The 24,111-nt window shown below is 40.7% G+C and overlaps 3 protein-coding genes across 3 annotated transcripts; 2 read left to right on the top strand and 1 right to left on the bottom strand.

Annotated features, from left to right (window-relative positions):
• Positions 1-4,207: 4,207 nt before the first annotated feature.
• nop53 (NOP53 ribosome biogenesis factor) lies at positions 4,208-12,729 on the bottom strand. Its single transcript, XM_086124768.1, has 12 exons — positions 11,992-12,729; positions 11,752-11,825; positions 11,521-11,623; positions 10,938-11,140; positions 9,197-9,252; positions 9,023-9,118; positions 7,772-7,873; positions 7,468-7,686; positions 7,108-7,283; positions 6,112-6,178; positions 4,759-4,835; positions 4,208-4,651 (listed from the first exon to the last, which is right to left on the bottom strand). The coding sequence occupies exons 1-12, from the start codon at positions 12,192-12,194 to the stop codon at positions 4,591-4,593; spliced, it is 1,437 nt and encodes a 478-aa protein (XP_085980894.1). The 5' UTR covers positions 12,195-12,729; the 3' UTR covers positions 4,208-4,590.
• Positions 12,730-12,734: 5 nt separating this feature from the next.
• LOC147197637 (histone H3.3A) lies at positions 12,735-15,152 on the top strand. Its single transcript, XM_086124769.1, has 4 exons — positions 12,735-12,886; positions 13,750-13,895; positions 14,070-14,223; positions 14,312-15,152. Exons 2-4 carry the CDS (start codon positions 13,768-13,770, stop codon positions 14,438-14,440), a joined length of 411 nt encoding a protein of 136 aa, XP_085980895.1. The 5' UTR covers positions 12,735-12,886; positions 13,750-13,767; the 3' UTR covers positions 14,441-15,152.
• Positions 15,153-15,803: 651 nt separating this feature from the next.
• LOC147197636 (histone H3.3A) lies at positions 15,804-19,458 on the top strand. Its single transcript, XM_086124771.1, has 4 exons — positions 15,804-15,966; positions 16,943-17,090; positions 17,969-18,122; positions 18,211-19,458. Exons 2-4 carry the CDS (start codon positions 16,963-16,965, stop codon positions 18,337-18,339), a joined length of 411 nt encoding a protein of 136 aa, XP_085980897.1. The 5' UTR covers positions 15,804-15,966; positions 16,943-16,962; the 3' UTR covers positions 18,340-19,458.
• The last annotated feature ends 4,653 nt before the right edge of the window (positions 19,459-24,111 follow it).

The raw sequence follows: 24,111 nt of genomic DNA, 5'->3' as shown, positions 1-24,111 counted from the left end.
GGGTTCGATCCCAGCTCCGGCCTTCCTGTGTAGAGTTTGCATGTTCTCCCCGGGCCTGCGTGGGTTTTTCTCCGGGTACTCCGGTTTCCTCCCACATTCCCAAAACATGCACGGCAGGCTGATTGAACACTCCAAATTGTCCGTAGGTGTGAGTGTGGATGGTTGTTCCTCTCTGTGTGCCCTGTGATTGGCTGGCAACCGGTTCAGGGTGTCCGCCTCCTACTGCCCGAAGACAGCTGGGATAGGCTCCAGCACCCGTGCCCTTTGTGAGGATAAAGCGGATCGGAAAATGGATGGATGGATGGATGTGTACTGGATTAAAAAACAGATTAAAATACCTGAAATTGAATGTTGATTTTAGACTTTGACACAGTACAATTAGTCTTTGTTAGCTGCTTGTGAAATGTGCTTGCTAGATTTGTTCACATCTTGTACATCTCCTGGGGGCTTAGGCCTCACTGTCCATAAAACCTATTTAAGCCCCTGGTTGATTATAAACACAGCCACATCCTGGTTACAAGAGAGTGTACACATTTGTGCGACCACGTTATGTCGGCTGTTTATATTTCACAACCCCTTTTCAAAAAAGCATGGCATTTGAACCGTTTGTGTAGACTGTTCACTGTTCATATCCACTGTATAATGGAAATGCTTATTAAATATCTTATCTTGAAAGGCGCTTATAAATAAAATCTATTATTATTATTATTATTATTACAGAAACAGGCAGTATCACATTATAGGGTGGCTCTCACACACACACACACACACACACACACACACCTGGTTGACAGTTTTGGCTGTCGCTTCAGCCTTCAAACTGTCACCCAGGTAAGAGTGTTTCTCTTCACCAAAAAAAGACCACTGTCTGGAAAAAAAGAAACTTTAAACCTAACTTAACCATAAATAGACAAGATGAACGCCATACTGCTATTAAACAATGTTTGTTTTTTATGATGGTAATAGTGTGTCATGCACTTGTACTGCCGTGCATCATCTTGACTGGCTGCTGTGTCGAATGTGTCATGTCAATCGGACTCTCAAAGGCAAATGAAGGAAGCAAAATATTTGAAACATTTTTGTGCATGCAACAAAATTTGAAAATAAAAACTCATTTATAGGAGTACTGCCAAATTAAGACATCAGAAACTGTGCATTGATGTCAATGTAATTTTATTTTATTTATTTTAATTTGATTAAAGGTCATGGAACGGATTGTCCCGTGAGTGTATTTGTTTCTGAAACCCTGTGCATTTGTAGTAATTGACACCCCCCCCCCCCGCAAATTACAGATGATTCATCATTAATCTCACGTACAAAACGTTTCAAACATCATAGAATTAACTTGCAATTAAAGAGTCAGACGAAAACAGTAACTGAAATGGAGCAAAGTAGGAAATATTGGATTATGTATAACAAATTATTATTACCATGACCATAACGTAATACAGTATCAGCATTTTTGAAGTATTCTACAACCAAATGTTGTGTTTGTGAGTGAAAGAGAGAGAGACTGTGAGAGAGAGAGAGAGAGAGAGAGAGAGAGAGAGAGAGAAGTCATGATAATTCAGTAACAAATAACACCTGCCTCTCACCTCTGGCCTGTGTCGGGGTCACAGATGCTGTGCTGAAGTCGAGCACATTGACACGCTCCAGATGTGAGCTAAGGTCAGGCGTAGCAATATGTGCCACATTATTTAAAACACACACACACACACACACAATCCTAAAACAATTTGGCAGCATTGTGACTCCCACATGAAGAGAGACAAAATGGGGGGAGGGACAAAACACAAACAACTTGGCTGTTATGAGGAAAAACAAAACAAAAAAAAAACAGATTTCCCTAACGATCAGACAGCTTTGAATTTAATTACTTTTCTTTTTTTGGGGGGGGGGGGGGGGGGGTGCAAAGTCCTCATTCCAGTTGATGTTGTTTTTTTTATTACTTACTAGTTTGGGTAATGTAGTGATGGCAGAATCAATACGTTGGCAAGGCTTTGCTCCAAAGTGAAATGGAACAGCTGCTGGAAAAATTAGAAGCCATGAGACAGTGTGTGCAAAAGAGGAGGATGAATACTAATTTGGTAATATTCAGACTGCCCGTTTTTGTCCGAGTCTTGCCACTCTCACCAAGATACCTGTGACAGAAGGCACTTGATCTATGTGGCGTCTCGCTCCAAACACTAAAGGCACTCAGTAAAAGAAGTATATTCAGCAAATAAGGAACAACGGCCAAAGACTAATGGGTACATGCATATGTATACCACCCATATTTCCCCTGGGTGTTTCACAAAATAAAGTAAAAAGGTTCACAAGACTGCCCTTGAGAACAAAAGTGATTAAATAAAACTGACGGAACAATTCATGTTGATACTTTATGCCCGCCTGGCTTTCTCCACTGAGGCTTGATGAGGGGAGCGCGGCTTGCTGAGCCGTAGCTGAGCCGGAGAAGCTTGGTGCTGTTCCAGCTCGCTGCTCAAATGAAGTTCATCATCGGTTTTTCAGAGCACAAAAGTGGTCATCCATGTTTACCTTTACATCATGTCCAAACGGCTGACATGACCCCTTCTACAACTCCCTGCAAATTGAATGTCAGGCTGTTCAAGTGGTATCGGTATGTAGTATTGCAGCATTTGACTTTGACGTTCACAATTGTAATTTGTAGTGGTCAACCATATGAGTGCAGTACAGTTCTGTACAACTACAAACCTTCCACCAATAAACACCTATCTCATTGCTTCATTTCACTCTCAATAATTATATATATATATATATATATATATATATATTTTTATTTTTTTATTTTTTTTTTAATTCCCACTGCGCTTAAAAAGTATGGATACTTAATGCAGCAAACGAAACATGGCATTTGTGTTGCTCATGTTAAGAGCTAGCTAGCATTAGCTCATCCTTTATGCCAGGGGTGTCAAACTCATTTTTTGTCGCGGGCCACATTATAGTTCCCGGTTCCCTTGGAGGGTCGTTATGACTGTGAAACCATATATGGAAGTCAAGAATAATGGTTTATTCCTTCTGAACTCTGACTGTAAATTTCCCCATTGCAGGACAAATAAAGGATATCTTATTCAACTGTAGTTTAAGTTACTGTAATGAGGGTTTTGGTAACAAGAAAACTTACAATAGCTTTCTTGTTACATATGAGAATTTGAAATGTTGGTTAAAATTTTAGCAAGCATCATAGAAGTCAACATGTTTGATTTGCTTTCGCGGGCCACATCAAATGATGTGGCGGGCCAGATCTGGCCCCCGGGCCTTGAGTTTGACACCTGTGCTTTATGCAATAACATAACAGCTTTGCCAACGTTGTGAACAGAGAAACAAAGTACTAAATGAGTTGATAATATCCTGCCTTAAAACAGCCAAAAGTAGCTTTTTTTAGGCTGGCACGAAGTGATCCATGAATCGTTCGTGTCAAACAATACTTTTAAAATCACGGATGGAAAATATCTTGCTTCTTCCTATCTTAGCCTTCACTGATGCGCCCTGATTCATATTCCATGTCACTGCTCTTTTTTTTTTTTTTACAAGAGCAAAACCTCAATCTCAATCAAGATCTCAGCCATTGTTGTCTTCATACGCACTCCATTTACATTTTTCTTTTTTTACATCAACAAGTCCGGGGGGGGGGGGGTTGAAAAAAGTAATTAGTCTATTTCAACAAAATAAGGACAGTTATTCTTTTTCAAATGTAAGTAGTAAAAAGTAGTTTTTTTAGTAAAAAAAAAAAAAAAAAAAAAACAAGTACAGCAAAGAATGAAGTGACTGAGGGTGACATTCAACGTGGGGTTGGCTCCTTGTTAAGCCAAACTACAGTGTGGGATTAAATGACTGCAGGCACACTGCACCTGTGTTCCACTTCCATGTGTGAAAGCAGCGACATATCTGTTGGGAAAAGGCATGCAGCCATCTCTCAAATGTAAAAGCCTACATTTTCACACCGTTAGTGAATAAGAGGCTTTGCTGAAACTCTAAGCACCAAGGACAAAGTGGTTGCGCCTCATTCACCTCTGCGGGGGCACCGAAGGCAATTAAGCTTTTAAGATGATGGCCTGAAATCAATTACCCCATGCAAAGACGACTCAATCCCACCAGCTTGCATTTTCTTTCAGGCAGAAACATAAAAATAGTCACTCTACTTTGAGTGTTCAGTCAAATAAACTGTTAGGAAGTCAAAACTCTCAAATGAAGTAGAAATATCAGATATATATTTATACACTGCTCTAGACAGTGAATTCAAATCTGAAGAAATCTGCTACACGATTACACTTGACATGACTGAGCTTGTTGTTGTGCTTCGTTGAAAATCACACTTGAATTGTAGCACACCATGGCTTGGCACGAAAAGTCATTTTCTGATCATTACAACAATAATGGAACAATTGTTACCGGGTGAAAAGTCACTAGCCACACAACCACACTGCCATTTTTAATTTGTGTGTAAAACGGTGGTATTTTCTGAAAAGGTCAGCTGGTCATTTTGTTGTGTATGCCCGTTGGTTAGAGTTGGTTCCGTGATGTTGCATTTGTGGCTTTCACTGCGCTCCCTTCTTCTCAGGCTCCGCGGCGTTAAGTGATGGCTCTAAAAGCTCTCTTCTCCACATACTTCAGCTTGTACCTCCTCTTGAACCTAAGGCCGAGGGAGACGCTCGTTTGAGGCAACACGCATTTTGAAGAATCTGGATGTCCCCGTGACCCGAGGATGAAACGTTATGTAAAACTAAAGCAGATTCTTACTTGGCTCTCTCTCTGGGTTCTATCAGGTTCCTCTTCTGCAGACTCTTGAAACGGTCCTTGAGGATGCTGCCCTCTGGCTGTAGCAGCACAGCATTACATGTCCCAAAAAGACAGCCAGGTTAAATTCTTACTGCGCATTATGATTCCCCCATTCATTAATTAACTTATCTCAGGGATGGCAATGGCTAGTGATGAAAAAAGCGGAAAGGGGCGTGGCCTGGACGGGGCGACCAATCACAACAAGTAAGAGATCACACACGTCCAATCGCAGGGCCGTTTACAATCGGAAGATGGAAAGACTGATCGGGAGAGCTTGTGAAAACTCGACGATAAGGTACCTGACCCCCCTAAAATTTTCTCAACGGATTTAGACGATTCACAAAAATGATCGATTTAAGAAATAAAACGGCGGATTTCCGCGTATCCGCGGAAAATTGCCATCCCTGTTATCTACAGAAAATGGCCAGTTATTTTCTGGAGGGGTTTTCACCCCCGCCCCATACTAGATGATTTAATTAAATCTTACTTTTATTGGATGTCATTAAATTGCTATGAACGCCTGTAGAGCGCTCCAGCTTTGGAGAATTTATATTTTTTGGACTACAAATTCAGTAGTCACACTGGTCCAAAAAAAAATAAAAAACAGCATTATGACGGGGAAAAAAATGCTCTGCAGTATTATGTGGGTAAATTTACTCTACAAAAACAGACCAAGAACAGTAAAGTTTGTACTCGCACTTAAAATCTAAATTCCCTTATCGTTGGTGTGTTTGGAAATACACTCAGAGTGCGCATTGCTTTCCTCCGAGAGTTTGGAAACGCAGTGCTGTTCAAATGTGCCGTTTGATGATAGAGTGCTCCAAAAAAGGAGTGCTGGAGTCCAATGCATCAGACGGCACAGATGGAAACAGGTCACTCATGAGGTGCAGATTTGTTTATAACAGGGGTGCCCAAGTCCGGTTCTCGAAAGGTTCTATCCAGGATGTTTTGTTTTCTTCCAACATAGCTGATTCAAATGATCGGGATCATGATCAGGCTTCTCAAAGTTTGCTCATGAGCTGATCATTTGAATCACGTGTGTTGGAAGAGGGAGACATCGAAAACAGGTTGGGTAGTGGCTCCTGAGGACTGGACTTGGGCACCGCTAGTTTAGAACATAGGCTGCCTGTCTGGGCTCTAATTTTAGTTGAACGTGAGTATTTGTCGGAGGCAGAGCCAAACTAAGAAAAAAAGTGCAACCAAAAAATATGGTCTAAAAAAATACTGTAAACCCGTGGGGAAATTAATCAAAACCCAACAATTAATGGCAATACTATCCCTAGTAACAGGCAAGCTTTGATAGGAAAGCAGTACCTTTAGCTGTCTTAAGGTACTGGTGAGCTCATCACTTAGTTTGATTTCAAGGTCATCAGGCTGGAACCTGAAAAGGAAAGAAAAGTGACATCTGTTCATTGTAATCTGCCAAATAAATTGATTTTAAAAAACACACAAACACAAAAACCTACAACTGGTTAACCGTGAGCAGAGAAGGACAAGTACAGTTTAAAATGCTTATCTAGCTAACTGCTAATACACATTAGAAAAACAGCAAGACTGTTCAACAATTTTCCCACAAACAAAACTTGAGCAGGGTTAAAAAGTCAAAAACAATTCTCATTAAAACGATGGCATACTAATATATTCTCACATGATAAAAACTAACTTCTTAGTTGCTTGTATGCAAATCCTTGGAACTCTGGTGTATCTGCTTACTCAAAATATGAAATCATCAAGTACAGTACTGGTAAATCATTTGCAAGCGGCTGAAAATGTTTTCGCTAGCGCCAACGGTTCTTCTCCTGCTCTGGCGGGAGTCTTAGTTTACAGAAACCTCCAATACCACCACAAAATATTTTTGCAAGACATTTTTTGGAAAAACAGTTGCAAGGGGGGAACGTTGGGGGCAAGGCGGAATCACAAAATACGACGGTGTGGCAGGTGGATGTCGACTACGTTGGAATTCTTTTTCCTTTGTGTATTTTGATGGAAGGATGTCAGAAACCTTTCATTAAAACACCAGTAAATGGTTTCAAATGGTAAAAAAATAACGCCAAATATCCTCTCGATTAAATGTGATTTGGTATATATGACTAGAAATCTAATGTATCCCAGTGGTGAGGTTGACATTTTGTCACGAGACGGATGAGGTCATTTACCAATGAAGTTGGGGTTGAATGGTTTTGTTCAAGTGCATTTGGGGACTTAAGGGAAGCAGCACAATGCAGCTGCTCTCCCCAGTGAGTATAATGTCATCATAGAAAAGCTTTTTAACAGACTGAGACAGATTAGAGGAGCATGTTAAGTGCATACTTGAGTTTGCCAAGGCGCCTGGGCTGAGCTTTCTGGGCCTCCATTTTGGCCTTGCGTTGCTTCTGTCTTGCAGCGGTTTTCTTTTCTCGTTTTTTGATAGCAGTTTTGATGGAACGAAGCTGGAAGAGCTGCTGTCGTTTGCTTTTCTGATTTTTCTCTGCCACCCGCAGTTGCTCCTGATGGAACAAAAGATGCAAAGATGGCAACCAATGCCACATGCTCACTTTTTGTACATTTCACAAGCATTAGGAGAGCTGCATTCAGAATTGCAATAGTTAAAGACAAGACGGATTACCGAAAGCCACGCGAAACCCTTTTGAACATGAAGCTACCTTTTGCATGTAATAACTCTGTAAGCACCTTAATTTTTTCCGCCTTTTCTCTTTTCCTTTGTTTCTCAGTCTTCTTCTCTGCCAGTGTGATGGCTCCTCCCACACATTCCTGCTCTTCCTCCTCGACAGGAGCCACCTGCTCTTCCTCCTCGACAGGAGCCACCTGCTCTTCCTCCTCGACAGCAGCCACCTCTTTTTCTTCCTCTTCCTCTACCAAGCCTTCCACTTGCTCTTGGAAGATCGTCTCCTGCAGACACAAACACATGGTTACAATCAAGGCTTGCCCCGAATTGAGATCCGAGAGTGATAGTGGAGCAAGACGGACTCAGTACCTCTGTTGCTCTGTCTTCCTTGTTGACAGCGAGCTGTCTCTCAATTTTGCTTTCCGCCTTCTGCTTCTTAACCTCCACATCGTGGGCTTCTTGCAGTAAAGCCTGTATTCAAAATGTAAGGACATGAGATCATGCAAGTCTTTTGTTTATTATCTGCTGATTTAAGAGCAAATATCCTTCACATGTTATCTTGAATTTTTCCATTCATATCTTGTGATGTCCATGAGTTATATTTGTCTATCCTAATGCTGTAAGATTGGCGTCCATGAGTGGCGCTTACATGAGGAGAAAGAGGCACTGACAAGCAGTTGAAGAAATTATTCAATAAATAAAAAGTAGCAAGCACATTTGGTGAAATATATTTGATTTACATTGCAAGCTGCAGGTTTGCAAATCCGAAGATCTCAAGATACCATTCACACTATCATTTTCAAAACGGAAATACTGTACTTGAAGTGTAAGGATGGGTTCATCACTGGACACACTCAGAAATATGAATCAAAAATTCCTCCAAGGTAAAGAAACACCCATACCAATATCTGTGACGATAGCATATACTGTGTCTGAAGGGTGTGTGTAAAAATGCACAGATATTAGGTCACCGATACAACTTCAGCCTGCCATGATCTTCCAGGTTTAAGCCATGTTAGCCGTGTGGAAATACTATACGGTAAACACGGGTGACAACACTTTCAGCCAAATGCAAATTGTGCCCTGCTCAGGTGACGACTGAGGTGAGCCACCCACCTAGCAGTGAGTTAGTGTTAAAATTGCTGCTGCTAGCGGGCAGGATCTGCCCTCCTGCGTCCAGACTCAGAGGGCACTGAAGCATTATGAACACCACTAACCCTAACACACTTTAACCCAAACAAACTTATTTTTATTTTGCACAAATGTGAGGCATATTCGGAATGGTCATCCTGTTTGATCTATGGCGCCCGCCTTTTCTGCATGCATGAAGCAGCCAATCATACTGCAGTGGTGGTGGTGGAGGGGGAGCTGCCTAAAACCACAATGGGATTCATAAGGCCCCACGAATAGCCACCCCTTCACAGTGTCCACTGACTTGAGACCCATGCCAATTCCCTATATTTATGCCGATAAAGATTTGGATCGACTAATTGGCCAGTTATACAAGAAAAAACAGTGTTTACACTTAATCAATCCGATCAATTGGGCACAAGGGAAACTGTGATAGGTCGTTTGCATTCATAGTCCTTTCAATCAAGCTACAGGAGAAGGAAAATGTACCTGATGGGAGAAGAAATCTGGATTGTAGGAACCTCCAGGCCCGATTACCTCCACAGCAGGTAGCACGGATGGCTTCTTGTTCAATTCCTCTGGCCGCTACCGCAATATAAACCATGAGATTACTCCGTAGGAAGGATTCATATTGGGATACTACAGCTTGATACGGTTTCTTACCTTGACCAGCTTCTTGCCAGTCTGCTGAAGGTACCATGGATCTGCTGAACTTTTAGCTGTTCACAAAGACAAACTGAGGATTACCACTCAAGTCTTTTCAACAAGTAAACAGTACGGCTTGGTGGCAGAAGAGTGTATGGCAGTCCGGTCATAATGACTTTGTAGCTGGCACCATTGGAGTTCAATGGGCTCTTATCATCAGGCAAAAGGAGTTGTGTTACATTCCAACCAAACAGACAACGACACAGATCAGCAGAATAAGAGTGGAAGTGTGTTAAGCGTCGAATGTGCCGAGCCCACTACTGGGAACGTGTGCCATTCCCACCAAGTGTTATGCTGGCACTACACTTGGCACAACTACATTTTCAAAGCTACCCATTAAACGTTTTGAGCATTGGAGCTGACAAATGTGCAATGTCAAGGACTCCTTTTCTTTCTATCTTTCAAAAGTGTTTATTGGAGTAATCATGAAACATGACAAACAGCCTGATTAAATATTGAGGACAAAAACAAGAAAGAAAAAAAATTGGAATAAAATATAAAAATGTGACTTCAAAAACTGATCGTCAACAACCAAGAGCCTACAAACTGGTCAGCATTGTCCTGATTTTCTCAACCATTAATGGTTGCACATACCGTCTCGTAGTTTAATAGGCGTGCAGAGCAAATACTAACTCGGCAACCTGCTTCACTCGATAATTTAACGTTTGTACTATCTGCCTCCGCAATATGTTGAAGAGATTTAAATTGAGCAGTGTGCTTTCCACAAGACACCTCCAAAGGCCATCAAACGGTGCAGAAAATAAATCAAACCCCAACGAGCTTCTACTTTGGGCTCGTTTGATCACACTAACATGGCAGAGAAAAGAAAACGGGAGGATTATTTTAGATCAGGCAATCTTAACATTCCCTACCATTTGAACATCAGCTACAAAATTCATCAAGGAAAACCACGTTGTTATCTCAGGCATGGACAACAGAGGAAGGACTTTAACCCACAGTGGATTCTTACAAAAAAATTAGCAAGCATGATTTGCAACTTTTTCAATCAGCAAGACAAGCGAATAAACCCCTTGAGGATCAGCTTTGCGGCACAGTCAACGTCTGCATGTTACCACACTGTCACTGCGTCCATTGACAAATAGAGAGCCTGATTCAGTACCCCTGTCCTATTTAGACCCGCTTCAATTTCAAGGGCCGACATTCACGATCCAAATATACATTCCGGCTCCGCGCTGATGCTCCTCTCTCATCCTCCTCAGCTGCACTAGCCATCCATCCAGCCACACCAAAACAAACTGTCCAATAGCGCCCACATCTCCACTGACAAAAATGGGGCTGTAAAAATGTTGCCCATCACAAGTGCAAAAAAAAATACTAGCACCTGGCGTCAGTCAAGCGGCGACTGTCAAATAGCGCGGACATTTCCCCCATTAAAATCAGTTCTGGTACATACATACTGCAGAGAAAGCACAACCATTAAGCACAGACCCCCCTCTCCTTCAACAAACGTCACAGCCTTAATGCTGAGAACAGTCCACAACGGGTCCACACGAAGGACAACAAAAAAATCACATGACCAAAAAAAAAAAAAAACAGTCGAGCTCTTGAAGAAATTAAATTTCGATTACCACCCCCCCTCCCACAGTTCCATGTGATTTGGTCACTTCTTATTCCAATAAACAGAATAGAGAGCAGGCTAATGTATGACATCATTGTTGAACAAAAAAAGTTCACTTACACTCTTGACCCCAAATGTCATAATAATCTCTCTTTGGGTTGTTGTTGGCCTCTGTCGCCGCCTTTTTAGCTGTTGTGTTCGACGTCTGTCTGTTGAGTAGCTTTCTCTGTGTCCGTGGTACTACGCCTTTGGCTGCAAGTTGCTCTAGCCTCTTGGCATGACCACGAAGTTTCTTAGCATTGGGCTGTTGGTAGGACAGTACACTGGTGAAGCATAGAGGGGAGATTATCAGTTTGTGTGGTGAACAAGCAGAGGAAGAATAATTCATAGCAAGTACATTTGGTTTAAATGTATTTCATTTACACCACTAGTATTTGGATGCCCTCAGATCCCAAGATACCATTCACACAATAGTTTCCTGAGCTCCTATATGTTGTCTTCACATTTCCAAAAAGGAAATACTGGGAGCGCAAGGATGAGATCATCACTGGGCAAACTGTTTCTGGCTAATGTTTTGGAATATTTTCAACAACATACAATATGTTTACAAATATTGCAGACCACAGAAGATTAAATTCACCATATTTAAAATGAGGGACGGGCAATCCAATTTGACAGAAATCAGTAAGTGATGCATACTGACTCTTTAATTGGTGGAACAAGAGAGTCATGCTGGAGGATCAGGTCTATCCTGAGAGGACGCTGTGACTTCCCTTTCCTCTTCTTGCCTTGCACTTGCTCCGGCGCTTCAAAGATAAAATTTTAAGATTTGGGTTCAATATGGTCCCAACTCTTATTTCGAAAGAGTTTCAATGTAAATGCAAACCATGAAATTGTAAAGTAATACCGAACTGATATTATTCTCTTTGGTTACCTTTGTGATCTTTTGGTTGCTGCCCAACATCCAGAAAGAACAAATTGTCATCCGACTTGTCAGCCAACAGGCCACTGCAACAAATAATAACATTTAAATAACACTCGCGCACGCGTATAATGTGGAGTCGTGTCAACACGCGTTAAAATATGGACGATATGTGGACACGGGAGATCTGTTGTATTTTCTCAATTAATTTTATTTAACGTTTCCCAATAAGTGAGCGATAGGCCAACTCACCCGGTGGTCCTCTCCTGATGCCTGATGTCTTCTAAAAAATCCTCTACGTCATTAATGTCGCTGTGTTTGTTCCAGTTCTTTTTCTTATTTTTGTTAACGCGCTTTCTTCGACTACTAACCTCGCCTGTAAGATCCGAGGACTTTAAACTTAAAAAGCCTGGCTGCGACGCCACCACGCGTTTCAACCTTCTGGAAGGCGCCATGTTGGAGTGGAAAGAAAATTAAACACGTGTCTTCTTCTTTCAGGGCTGTTGTGGTGTACTGCGTGGAAACGGATTTGGGCGCCGTCTAGAGGATTGATATCGTAAATACTACACAGCCTGCGTTATATGTACCTGTGAGAGTACATACAGCACAATTATTTTAATACAGTATGTCGTCTTGTAGGTTTGACAATTATTTCCAATTGTCTGTGAGAAATGTTCTTACATATGATATATTCCACGGAATACAACATTATTAAGTACCCCTCTGGGTTTGGCTGTAAATTGCAATAATGCGTTTATATTTGTTCCAATAATACCCAAATAAAATATTTGAAAACACAAAATGCTTTATAACATTGGCCCATGACTATAAAATCGGAGTTTAGTTGCATGTTCTTTCCAAGTGAAATGTAGTATGAAAACCAATAATATTTTTGAAAAGTTAACTAAAATGTATAATTTCTTAAACTAAGAATATGGTTAGGTACGCATGGTGTCTTTGTTGGTAAGCATGTTGCGGCATGTGTTTGTCCCAAATGCATCATGGGAAACTTCCCTCCAAACGGGCTCCAATATTCTTTTTCTTTTTTTTCCCCCTCCCTTCATTTTGTTGCGAGAACAACGCGTAAGAGACTCAACAAATTAAATCCCAATTGAAAGCTGCAATTTCTCACAAAAAAAATTCAAAGGTAAGAATCACATTTCCACTCGAACATCAATCTATGATTTCCAGCGGTTCAGAATTTCGGATGGACGTATATCTCCTTGATTTTCGCTAAAAACAAAATAAAACGCAGAGCCGTCGAGCCTTGATCTGACTGCGAAAGAGAACCTGAGAAGCTTTCGTGACGGCTCGATTTTGTCTCGGAAGTGCGCCTTGACTGAAGGGTCAGCTGACAAAATAATGTCCACCAAGTGGACCCTTCACATGTCTAATGTCGTCTTCAAAAATAATATTCCACTTTCATTCGACGGGAATGACACAATTCGATCATTTTCTTTCACCACCATTGCGATCACGAGTGAATTTTCCTTCCCGTTTACGTTCTTCATGGCAGAGCAGGCAGCCATTATGTGCGGATGTGTTGGTGTTTTACATAGGGCAGCCAACAGGGGCGGTGTCACTTGGATTTCTTCTAAAATAGCTCTTTTTGAATTGGAAAATATACGCTAGTGCCACATAAGGATTAGTTGTGCTTCGAAACGAACATACCCTTACTAGTGCGCAATGGGAGGGTTTTCAGCAATGCTGTTGTCATTGGTCGAAACCTCCATAATAGCCCTCAAGCTCGCTCGTGATTGGACTATTTCGTTGTCATTTATGACGCAAGACATTCTGCTATTCTACTGCCCTGAAGATAGAAAAACATTTTTTGACGCGCACATTCAATCCGAATAAAAGCATTCCCAATGTTAATTTTTACACAACATACAACTTTTGTATTATTGTTCCAGTGTGTATGCCCTCCATATCCTCAACCGTAAGAGTATATTCAATTAAACTTATAATTTGGCATGTATTAATTGAACCAAATCGTTTGTATACTTTCAGCGTTGATCCACAGCAGCAATGGCCCGTACTAAGCAGACTGCCCGTAAATCCACTGGAGGTAAAGCTCCACGTAAGCAGTTGGCCACAAAAGCTGCCCGGAAGAGCGCCCCTTCCACCGGAGGTGTGAAAAAGCCCCATCGCTACAGGTGAGAGCCATTTAGGTCAGACAAGACTTTAATGATCTTCAGTAACACCTTGCAGGTGTAAATTTCAGTTGCTCCATTATGATGTTTTAGTTATATTAGCAGACCTATTCAGGATTGCCCTCATGGATTGATGTGAAGCCTCAGGAAACCAAGCACTTCTCCTGTCTTGTACAGGCCCGGGACCGTGGCTCTGCGTGAGATCCGTCGTTACCAGAAGTCTACTGAACTTCTGATCCGCAAGCTGCCCTTCCAGCGCTTGGTGAGAGAAATCGCCCAGGACTTCAAGACAGACCTGCGTTTCCAGAGTGCAGCTATTGGCGCTCTGCAGGTACGTGTCATTCAGAGAAGACGTGGAAGCTTTTCAATGTGGTGATGTCATCTCACTAAAATGCCTTTCTGTTTTTCTTTGGTCATAGGAGGCCAGCGAGGCCTACCTGGTGGGTCTGTTTGAGGACACCAACCTGTGTGCCATCCATGCCAAGCGTGTCACCATCATGCCCAAAGACATCCAGTTGGCACGTCGCATCCGTGGGGAGCGTGCCTAATTTTTTTTTCTTTCTCATGAAATGCTCTTCTCTCGACCCATCACCATCTTTTCCTTCTCTCTACATAGATAGTAGTTTGGTTTGAGGTTCTCAATATATTATGACTGTGATAACTGTCAATGTGTGATTATGTCTTGGTTGGTGCTACAAGTAGAAGAGTTTCTTTCAATATATCTTCATTTACGTTTGAAACTTTACACTCCTCACTTTAGCTATTGCTATGAATACTGTGTTTTTGCTAGCCATAAGTAGTGTGTAACCTGGAATGAGTATAGTACATAGCGTTAAGACATTTTCACCTTCAAATGGACATATTCATTGATATCATGGATCTTGTTTTTTTCTTTTTTTGTAATTTTAAAATTGACACAAACACAGTCAGTTCTATTTTTACAACAGTGGTGTTTAATATTGTATCCAAATGCTTTATTCTGTTTGTCAATTTCAAATGTCATTGCAATATTATGACTGCATGGTTTGACACTTCTACGCGGCATATATGTAGCAGACACGATTTAATTTTACACTTGGCTTTCACCACATTATTATGTTCATGCAATGTTCTGATTTTTTTGTTTCTCTCTCAGGTCGATAACCTATTTTTTTCTACGTTTTTTTTTTTATTTGTGTTTTTGGTCATTTTGAAGGCTAAAACATTTGTACTCCAAAATTCACATACAAACATAAATAAAACTTATTGTGGTTAAATAGAGTAATTGTATGCTATCTTTCATATTGAATCTAACATTTTATTCACAATGACAAAACCACATTTTGCTGTCAAAAATATCCTGGGTGTCTGCAATATGGTATTACATTACATTATTATTATTACATTAAGTCCCAAGAAGGTAGTAATTGGGTACTTGGACAGCCCGTGTATGCAGCAGAGTTGCTGCTGTTATATATTGTTTTTAAAAAAAACGCTGATAAAATAGTTTGATATGGCAGGAAGAAAAATAAACAAGTTAGTTGCAAATTACATTTGAAAAATAAAACTTTTTTTTCCAAAAATGTAATTTTACAAAACAGAATAATTACAATTGCAGGTTTTACTTTAATTAGTATGTCCTTTGACGTATACGCCACATAAACATTACATCAAATTAGTATGTCCTTCTACATACACGCCACAAACATTACATCACGCCACATAAATAAAAACTACTGTCACGAGAAGTAACTTATTTTCCCATGGCACTCAATTTACTACCGGAAATCATACACATGCGGACAAATTGTAAGAGGCAAAGCAGCTCACTCAATCATAACAACAAGCGCCGTGTTTTTGAACAAACAGAAGCGAGTGTGGTTGATTAACACGTTGAGACAAGTCTGAGAATGGTGAATCAAGCGCAAGTGAAACGTGACCCTAACCAAAAATGACTTCAACCCTGTTGCATTTTGGGACACTTGATTGATGCGGCGGCCATTTTACCCGCTGGACGCTACCTCTCATTGTGGATACGAAGAAGAAAATAGGCAAGCGAAAGCTTTCTCACCACTTCTATTCACTTTTTCTTGAGGTAAGTCATTTCATATGCGCTATTCTAGTCGTCAATTAACTTTAGAATTTGTAGTGTAACTTAAGTCAGTTCCCGTGTTCCTGTTTTCTTTGAATAAACGCTAGTATTTGTCGTGTTTGAAAATAACACGTCGCGGAGGAGACGACGACAGTGAAGTCGCAGTCTTTCTACAGCTGCTCCGACGAGGCGAATTTCTGTTTCGAATTGTGCGCCGGTTCCACTCGGTGCTGTACTGCTAAAGGGGCCGTTCAAGTCTGCTTTAAATATTCCTGAAATCCTTGGGAATCTCTTCTGTACAATTCTTTAGTCTCCTGTTAACCGGGAGTATAAGCAACTTGTGAAATCGAAGTTGTTTACGTGCTGCTCCGTCTGCCTTGGTCTTCATTCCGTTTGCGCATCAAACCGCCGCCATCATCAGAGCGAGGGAGGCGGGCCTCCAAACATTGGAAGCAACCACGAGCCCCGCCTACTTACCAAGACCAACGCGCTGATTGGCTTATGTTTCATATTTACATTTGAGTCTTGGCTGTAATGGCTAATAGTGTAGCTTTTCTTTTTTGATTGACGTCTCATACGTTAATGACGTAATAATTTCTTGAAGTTCTGAATGTTAAACTGCATTCGGTGGCGAAAACATGAATACTTGCCTCGCTATTGTGACTTATACAATACAATAGCTGTACCAAATGCTTGCCATTTGAAATACACTAATGCACAGTATTCCCAGACATGGTCATAGATTGGAGTTTCACAATGTTTGGTTTCGCTTGCAGAGCACCATAGTCAGAGCTGTGTGGAATATTTCGATTCTTCATGTTGCTCCACATTGGGAAGCTGTCACCTTGAGTTATACATCAATCATATAAAGTATTAAAGAAGGAAACAAATCAGTATTTCCAAAGCATCTTATTTAGTGACAATAATAATAAGTGATGCAAGATAAAATGTGTCTTCATATTGTTTCCATCATCTTCAGGCGATCTTAATTAAGTAGCAATGGCCCGTACCAAGCAGACTGCCCGTAAGTCCACTGGAGGCAAAGCTCCACGTAAGCAGCTGGCCACAAAGGCTGCCCGGAAGAGCGCCCCTTCCACCGGAGGTGTGAAGAAGCCCCATCGCTACAGGTGCTTTTTTTTTTTAATTACTTCTCATATATGTCAAAATGTATTTCTTTTTTTGTATGAATAATTTTTTCAGCCTATGCCTATTTTTGGCAGGAAGAAAATACTGATTTCTGATGAATTGGTCGATTAATTCCTAACTGAATAATGCAAAAACGTATTTCCCTCTCCAATGCATTTCAATGGGTGAAAAGGCACAATATAGAAAGAACAAAATGTTAATTTTATCATTACTTATTATCTTAAATGTAATTTTTATTTATTTATTTATTGCTGTTCCAGATTGAACACACACAATACCATGAACATTGTTGTATTCAAATGAGCACATTGTCATCCATATTTGATGGTGTTTTAAGTAACCACGGATGTCCTAGTCTCCTCTGTTTTCCTCGTCATTTCCTTCTGATTACATGTGTTGCTCTGTGAGACAACTTCCTTTCCTGGAGGCCGCAGTGCATGAAAACATAAGATGAAAAGGAGAAATAGACTCGTTAAAGTAAGCGATCCCAGAACTGAAAATTATTATTATATTTTGATTACAAAGAGTCACAAGTCTAGATCTGATATCATCGTCAGTCAGCCGAACATTCAGACTGTAAGCTTTTTTCCATGCTGCTTTATGGACTCATACCAGATAGCCTGTACACTGCCCATGACTTTATTTGAGATGTATTGGAAAACCAACCAAGGATTTTGGAAAAACTCAAATAGAGAGCGGGAGAGAGCTATTTTTTTTGTGCAGTTTTTTATTTATTTATTTATTTTAACAGTGCATTGTGTTCTGCCTCCTGATTGGCTAAGGGACTGTACACTAATGTCAACAGTCTCCGCGCCTCGTCATCATGTTTCCCCAATTTTTAATTTTATTTTTTTCCCAGGCCGGGTACCGTTGCCCTGCGTGAGATCCGTCGTTACCAGAAGTCCACTGAACTTCTGATCCGCAAGCTGCCCTTCCAGCGCTTGGTGAGAGAAATCGCCCAGGACTTCAAGACAGACCTGCGTTTCCAGAGTGCAGCTATTGGCGCTCTGCAGGTACGTGTCATTCAGTGAAGACGTGGAAGCTTTTCAATGTGGTGATGTCATCTCACTAAAAGGCCTCTCTATTTTTCTTCGGTCATAGGAGGCCAGCGAGGCCTACCTGGTGGGTCTGTTTGAGGACACCAACCTGTGTGCCATCCACGCCAAGCGTGTCACCATCATGCCCAAAGACATCCAGCTGGCACGTCGCATCCGTGGGGAGCGTGCCTAAATGCTCTCACTTTATCTTTCTACTTTTCACCCATCTGTTTGTCCATCCCTGCATTCCTCTCTCCCGTGTTGGTAGTATGTTGGGAATACTGTTTGTATTAATCAAATGTGTAGTCCTGTTTTTCTTAGCGTGCTCAACAGAAGCCTTCTATGGTACCTCCCCCTTTTTTATGTGCATGTTTCAACTCTTTGGTAATGAGGTCACCTGATGGACACTCACTGACTCTCTGGTGGGGTGAAGACTATGAAGATGAGAATACCACCAATCACCACAGTGCAAATTTCGGTGGGGGAAAACAGAGGATGGGGAGTTGATCCGCTGTGAGGAAGTGCTTCTTCTTCTGGCTTCTTTCCAGCAGGGTGCGAGATGATCCTCTTCTGCTCTTATTTACGCACCAGCCTCGGCTTCGAGGTGTGCAGAGACCTCAACACCGGTCTCGGCTGGACTCTCTGTCCCTGCATTTGTCTGGATGAGTGTTAGCTCGGATCATCCACAGATATCTCTAGGCAATCCATCAACATCCCTGGACACAATACTTATTGATGGTTTTTGATCTTTATATTCTTTTTATTTCCCTCAAATAACACTGTGGATATTTGTTTTCGCTGCAATCATTGCAACATGGAGAATGAACTAAAATAGGATTATAATTGTCCCTCTTTTCCTATAAGAAATGGACCTCAACATTTTTATTACTTTTTTTGCTATTCTTTCGATGTTTAGCCAAAGCTTGAGAGAGTCATTCGTGCTAATACGTTCATATTCTTGGCTCGCTCTATTACATAAATCTTTATGGGAGGATAGTTCCAAAAGGGCTGTTCTCAGAGGTGGAAATGGGTTTTGTTTTTGGTTTTTTGGAAACAAAATGGGAGGTGTAGTGTTTCTTCAAATATTGTTGCCCTCTCCTATCAGTTTTCTCTCTGCTTCCATTTGATTTTTGTCTCCCTTCCGGTTCTTTGATCATCTGTAAACTGGTTCCAAGGTGTAGTTGTTACCCTACCACTTTATTTTTTTTAAATCTCGCGTTCTTTCATTGAAACGTTAGTGGTGGTGTTTTAATAATATTTGTAATTTCCAAATTTGTCATACAAACTGGTAATAAATGGATGTTACACACCAGTTTCAGGTGTGCTCATTTTTTGCTTATTATTAATGCATGAAGAATTTTGTTTTGAGCAAATGTTATTGTGGGTAAAGTAATAATTGCTGAAATAGACTATGCAAGATATTGTTCAGTGTATTGAATTTATTGGAAAGAACAGCTGCAGTTCAAAAACGACCGAGACCAAGCAAGCTACTTGCACTGTGTTGTTTCTCCACAGTTTGGTGTGAGCAGTTGTAATGTGCACCGCTAGATGTCAGTAAGAGACATGCCATTTGGTTATGGTCGCAGGGCAGACAGGAGAGTTCTCACTACCCGGGCGTTTGAATTCAAGGCCTACCAGGAGTCTCCAGCGGGTCCTGGGTCAACCCTGGGATCTTCTCCAGGTGGAACATACTTGGAGCACTTCACCAGGGAGGCATCTAAAAGATATAGACAAATAAAGGATATCTTATCTTATATCCTAATCAGATACCCGTACCATATCAATACAGAGGAGCAGAGGCATTATTCTGAGGTCCTCCCGAATGACTGGACTCTTATCGATGATCTTGTTCTTGAAGGGATGACTCACAGCTCATGACGATAGGCGAGGGTGGCATTCATGGCCGCCTTTTCCGACACATAAGTACTCAAAAGTTATTTTTTAATCATTGCCTGATGTTGTCCTCCATCATAAAGGAAGCGTTCGTGCAATATACTACTATTGCCTAGCAAAATATCCAAACTGAAAAAGGGAAAAAAATCCATTCATGACTGGTAGCCACGCGGCCAAGACACGGTATGAAATGAAGACAAAAAAAACCTTGGAAATTAATGTATTTTTTATTTTTTTTTGTACGTCAGAAATGTAGGTATTTGCTTCTGACAGTGTTTGTGTTTGCAAAGAAAGCTTTTCAGGCCCTGGTGGCACAAAACTGACCAAACCATGCATGAATATGCCTTCAAAATGCTGGCTGCACCTAGTAATTTCCGTCCAGAAGAGTTATCAACAGAATCAGTGAAAAAGGGCAGCCTTTGTGGGATCATACCCTCACTGGAAACAAATCCAATTTACTGCCAGCGATGCAGAACAGACTGACACTGGTCAAACAGGCATCCAACAGTCCCATACTCCCTGGATAACCCGCCAGATATATATATAGCAGCACAAACATCAGAAAAGCTACGAAACGAAGCAGACAGACCATTTGGAATTATTTTATAAGTATTCATGGACAAAGTATACCGCATTGGCCCGAATATAAGACGGCCCTGATTATAAGACGACCCCCTCTTTTTCATGACTCAAGTTTGAAAAAAGACTTTTTGAACACCAAATAAATTTTTAGACAGAAAATAATTACAGTACATCTGAAACAAAAGATTATAACAATATATTTGAGAGAGAAAGCATGTTATTTTGCCTCATTCAAATCTTAATACAGTATCTGAACATTTAAATATGTAAACTAAAGTGCAATCACATTCGTATATGAATGGCTTCTCGTTTTTGAAATGTGAATTACATCATAACTTCTCCTCAGCTGCCGGTTAACCTGGCCGATCTTCGACCCACTTTTCTCCAGATTGTCGCTTCGTTTCTCCATTTTCTGTTATCTCCTATTATTTTCTTCTCTTTTCTTTCTTACCGCTATTTTTTATTTTTCTTCTTCATGCTACTGCTATTTTTATTTTTATTCTTCGTGACATTATTCGCTTTGGCCTGGGTAGTCAAGTTCAGTATTCGCTTCAATGATATCTAGCGCCATCTAGCATCGTGAATGAGTATAATGCTTAGACTCCGAATATAAGACGACCCCCACTTTTTCAGTCTTATTTAAATGCAAAAAACACCGTCTTATATTCGGGCCACTATGGTAATTAAAATGTGTGATTCAATCTAATGATTGATTCAAGGGGAAAACGGATGTTTCAATATACAATACAGTACTGTACATCCCTTTCGTGGGTTGAAGCATAACTCGTCAACGTTATTTCAATTTATCATTCTACTCCCTTGATTAAAATAGATAAAGCCATGTCCTCAGCCATATTCATTACAATGAAAGAGACATACACTCATGTCTCTAAGGCCTTGGCTATACTCATTACAATGAAATACACAGAAACAAACAAAACATCTCCTCAAACGGCAGACTTTAATCCTGTTGTTTTGTGTGGACATCATTGTGCACGCACACATGCACACACACACAAATAAGCACACATATATACTGTATATATGTGTGTGTATATATATATATATATATATTTATTTATTTATTTTTACACACACACCCTAAAATCCCTAATACTTTGGCAATCATTCTAATATTTTCAGAGTTTGATGTCAGTGTAAGTAAAGATGTCAACATACATTTTGGTGACCATCGATCAGTTTTGGCACATTCGGCAACATTTAGATTCCGACATTACGGGTTGAGACTGTCATGTTGTACGGCAAGTGGTGAGGAGAAATGTTACATTCGTGCTGGCAACAAAAGAGGCATTTGAATGGTTTAATCCAAGATTCCATGCGAGCCATAAACTCTTCGGAAATGTAAAATGAATATAGATAATCTTCTCCTTTTTCTTGTCATTTCTGTAACAGACAATTGTTGAACCGGGTCGAAGCGGTATGTCATCTTATTCGCCATTATCGTATGTGGCTTTAATGTTAGCTATAGATTCAGCAAATAATATTGTAATACTGAACTAGAATGATATCATACAATCAAAAGCAATAATTGCATATTTTGCTTGAGGATACATCCCGAAGGAGGAAGCATATGCACAATTTTCTTCACTTTATCACAACCAATATGGCTGCAGCGTCGACATACTCAAGAAGGTGTCTTTGTATATGGAATGTAAATGTTGTCTATGATAATGCTTGCGGTTGTCAAGATGGGATCATCAATGCTACGCTAATGTATGGAGCAAAGTTAGTGCTGTCTCGTCTGTAGGGTATAAATTGAAAAAAACATTTACCCAATAGATGAAGATTATTTGTTTGTGAAAGACATCAACTGGAGATCAAACCTTACATATCTCCGATCACCAAATATCTTGCAACAAGAACATGAACACTTGTGTCTCTGGCTTATGGATGATGTACTGTAGTTGCATGACGCTGATGTTAGTCATCTGCCTCAACATGTAATTGATTGAATGCAGCCAATGGTACACATACATATTTCATTCTAATGAGAATTCTTTCTTTGTAAATGTGTGTGTGTGTGTGTGCCATGCATGCACGTGTACAATAGTGTTCACCTTCCCCAAGGTCTGTGCGGTGGCCCTCCATCTGTGGCACTCAGGGGATTATAGCCAATCTGTCTGTCTGCTGCTCAAAGTGCTGACCATCAGAGCAGCACCAGATTAACACAATGTTCAGATTGGTAGACGGGGGTGGTGTATGTTTGTGGCAGAGGAGAGATGTGGGGGTGACCGGGGGCCTGTTGGAAGAGAGGGATGGATGTTGAGGAAGCAAGAGATATTTGTATGGTGAATTCAGTGGTGACAAGGGAGCAGGTTGAGAGGCTGGGGACAGATTAGTACACAACTGGTACACAAGGAAGGAGGGGGCATGGAGTTTGGAGGGCCGCAATGATGGAGCGGCTTGAGGGGTTGGGTACCAGAAGCATTCCAGATGTACAGTACTGTGTGTGTGTGTGTGTGTGTGTGTGTGTGTGTGTGTGTGTGGTTTATTTATTTATTTATTTATTTATTTATTTTTGCATGTCAGTGGTATTTTTGTGTGTGTGTGGTTTTGCTGTTCGGTGCTTTCTACCGTCTTTGTTACCGATTTGTTGCTTTACTGTTGTATATGTTAGTTGTTCCATGTACAACACTTTGTATGCAGCGATGGCTGTTTGAAAGTGCTCTATAAATACAGTTGAGTTGAGTTGAGTTGAGTTGAGTATGAAGAGTTGCACATTTGCCAGAGACATATTCCAATTTTAGTAAAGTTGCCATACATGTATGATGAAAAAATAAATATTCTGGTCAATTATTGCCAGAAGATTAAATACATACTTATTCACCAACTAACCGCCATGTCAATGCAAACATCCAGATAGCATCATCAAGGAAGTCAAGAGAAGCAACAATGCGCTCTTGGTGGTCTGGCTAGAGTTCACCAAAGCCTACCCAAACGTACCACACCAGCTAATCCACAAAGCACTGAAGACCTTTCAGATACCAACAGAGGTTGCCATGCTTGTGATGTTACAGGGTGAGTGTTTGTGGTTTTACCCTCGAATGGCAGGAGTTTGAAAAGGGCATTGCGGCAGGATTCCAAATTTTGGTCCCTCTGTTCGTGGCCACAGTGGACCTGCTAATCAAGGCAGTAGGGATGCAGTGCAGTGCGCCTATACCAACTAGAACAGTCTGTCCTCGATTTGAAGCTCCCTGGCTTGTAATATTTTGAGGACACAACATAAGAATATGTTGTCACAAAGCCATTCAGTCGTACTTATTAGTTTTCATTTACATGTTTCATATTTATGGCCGATAAGTGCTTTTCCTATGTGTAAAAATATGTATAACGGTAGTAATTATGATTTAACTGCTTTAGCATAGGTTAGTGATAGACTATGCCATGTACTGACCCTCATATAAATTTGGGGTCATTTTGGAATGTAATATGGAATCACACAAATTAACCAATGAGATTATAGATTGTT

Source organism: Hippocampus guttulatus, chromosome 12 (genome assembly GCF_054856545.1).
Source record: "Hippocampus guttulatus isolate MCC_2025c chromosome 12, RoL_Hgut_1.0, whole genome shotgun sequence".
NCBI lineage: Eukaryota > Metazoa > Chordata > Actinopteri > Syngnathiformes > Syngnathidae > Hippocampus > Hippocampus guttulatus.
Note: the sequence above shows the minus strand (reverse complement) of the source record. Positions and strands in the feature narration are given on the sequence as shown.

Excerpts from the sequence above, each read along its gene's own strand:
- LOC147197636 (XM_086124771.1), top strand. The coding sequence starts at position 16,963 with ATGGCCCGTACCAAGCAGACTGCCCGTAAGTCCACTGGAGGCAAAGCT. Across the intron at positions 17,091-17,968 it reads AAGAAGCCCCATCGCTACAG|GCCGGGTACCGTTGCCCTGC; the intron begins GTGCTTTTTTTT and ends TTTTTTTCCCAG. Across the intron at positions 18,123-18,210 it reads CAGCTATTGGCGCTCTGCAG|GAGGCCAGCGAGGCCTACCT; the intron begins GTACGTGTCATT and ends CTTCGGTCATAG.
- LOC147197637 (XM_086124769.1), top strand. The coding sequence starts at position 13,768 with ATGGCCCGTACTAAGCAGACTGCCCGTAAATCCACTGGAGGTAAAGCT. Across the intron at positions 13,896-14,069 it reads AAAAAGCCCCATCGCTACAG|GCCCGGGACCGTGGCTCTGC; the intron begins GTGAGAGCCATT and ends TGTCTTGTACAG. Across the intron at positions 14,224-14,311 it reads CAGCTATTGGCGCTCTGCAG|GAGGCCAGCGAGGCCTACCT; the intron begins GTACGTGTCATT and ends CTTTGGTCATAG.
- nop53 (XM_086124768.1), bottom strand. The coding sequence starts at position 12,194 with ATGGCGCCTTCCAGAAGGTTGAAACGCGTGGTGGCGTCGCAGCCAGGC. Across the intron at positions 6,179-7,107 it reads AGGCGCCTTGGCAAACTCAA|GTTCCAGCCTGATGACCTTG; the intron begins GTATGCACTTAA and ends TTTCCTTTTCAG. Across the intron at positions 4,652-4,758 it reads GAACCCAGAGAGAGAGCCAA|GTTCAAGAGGAGGTACAAGC; the intron begins GTAAGAATCTGC and ends CCTCGGCCTTAG.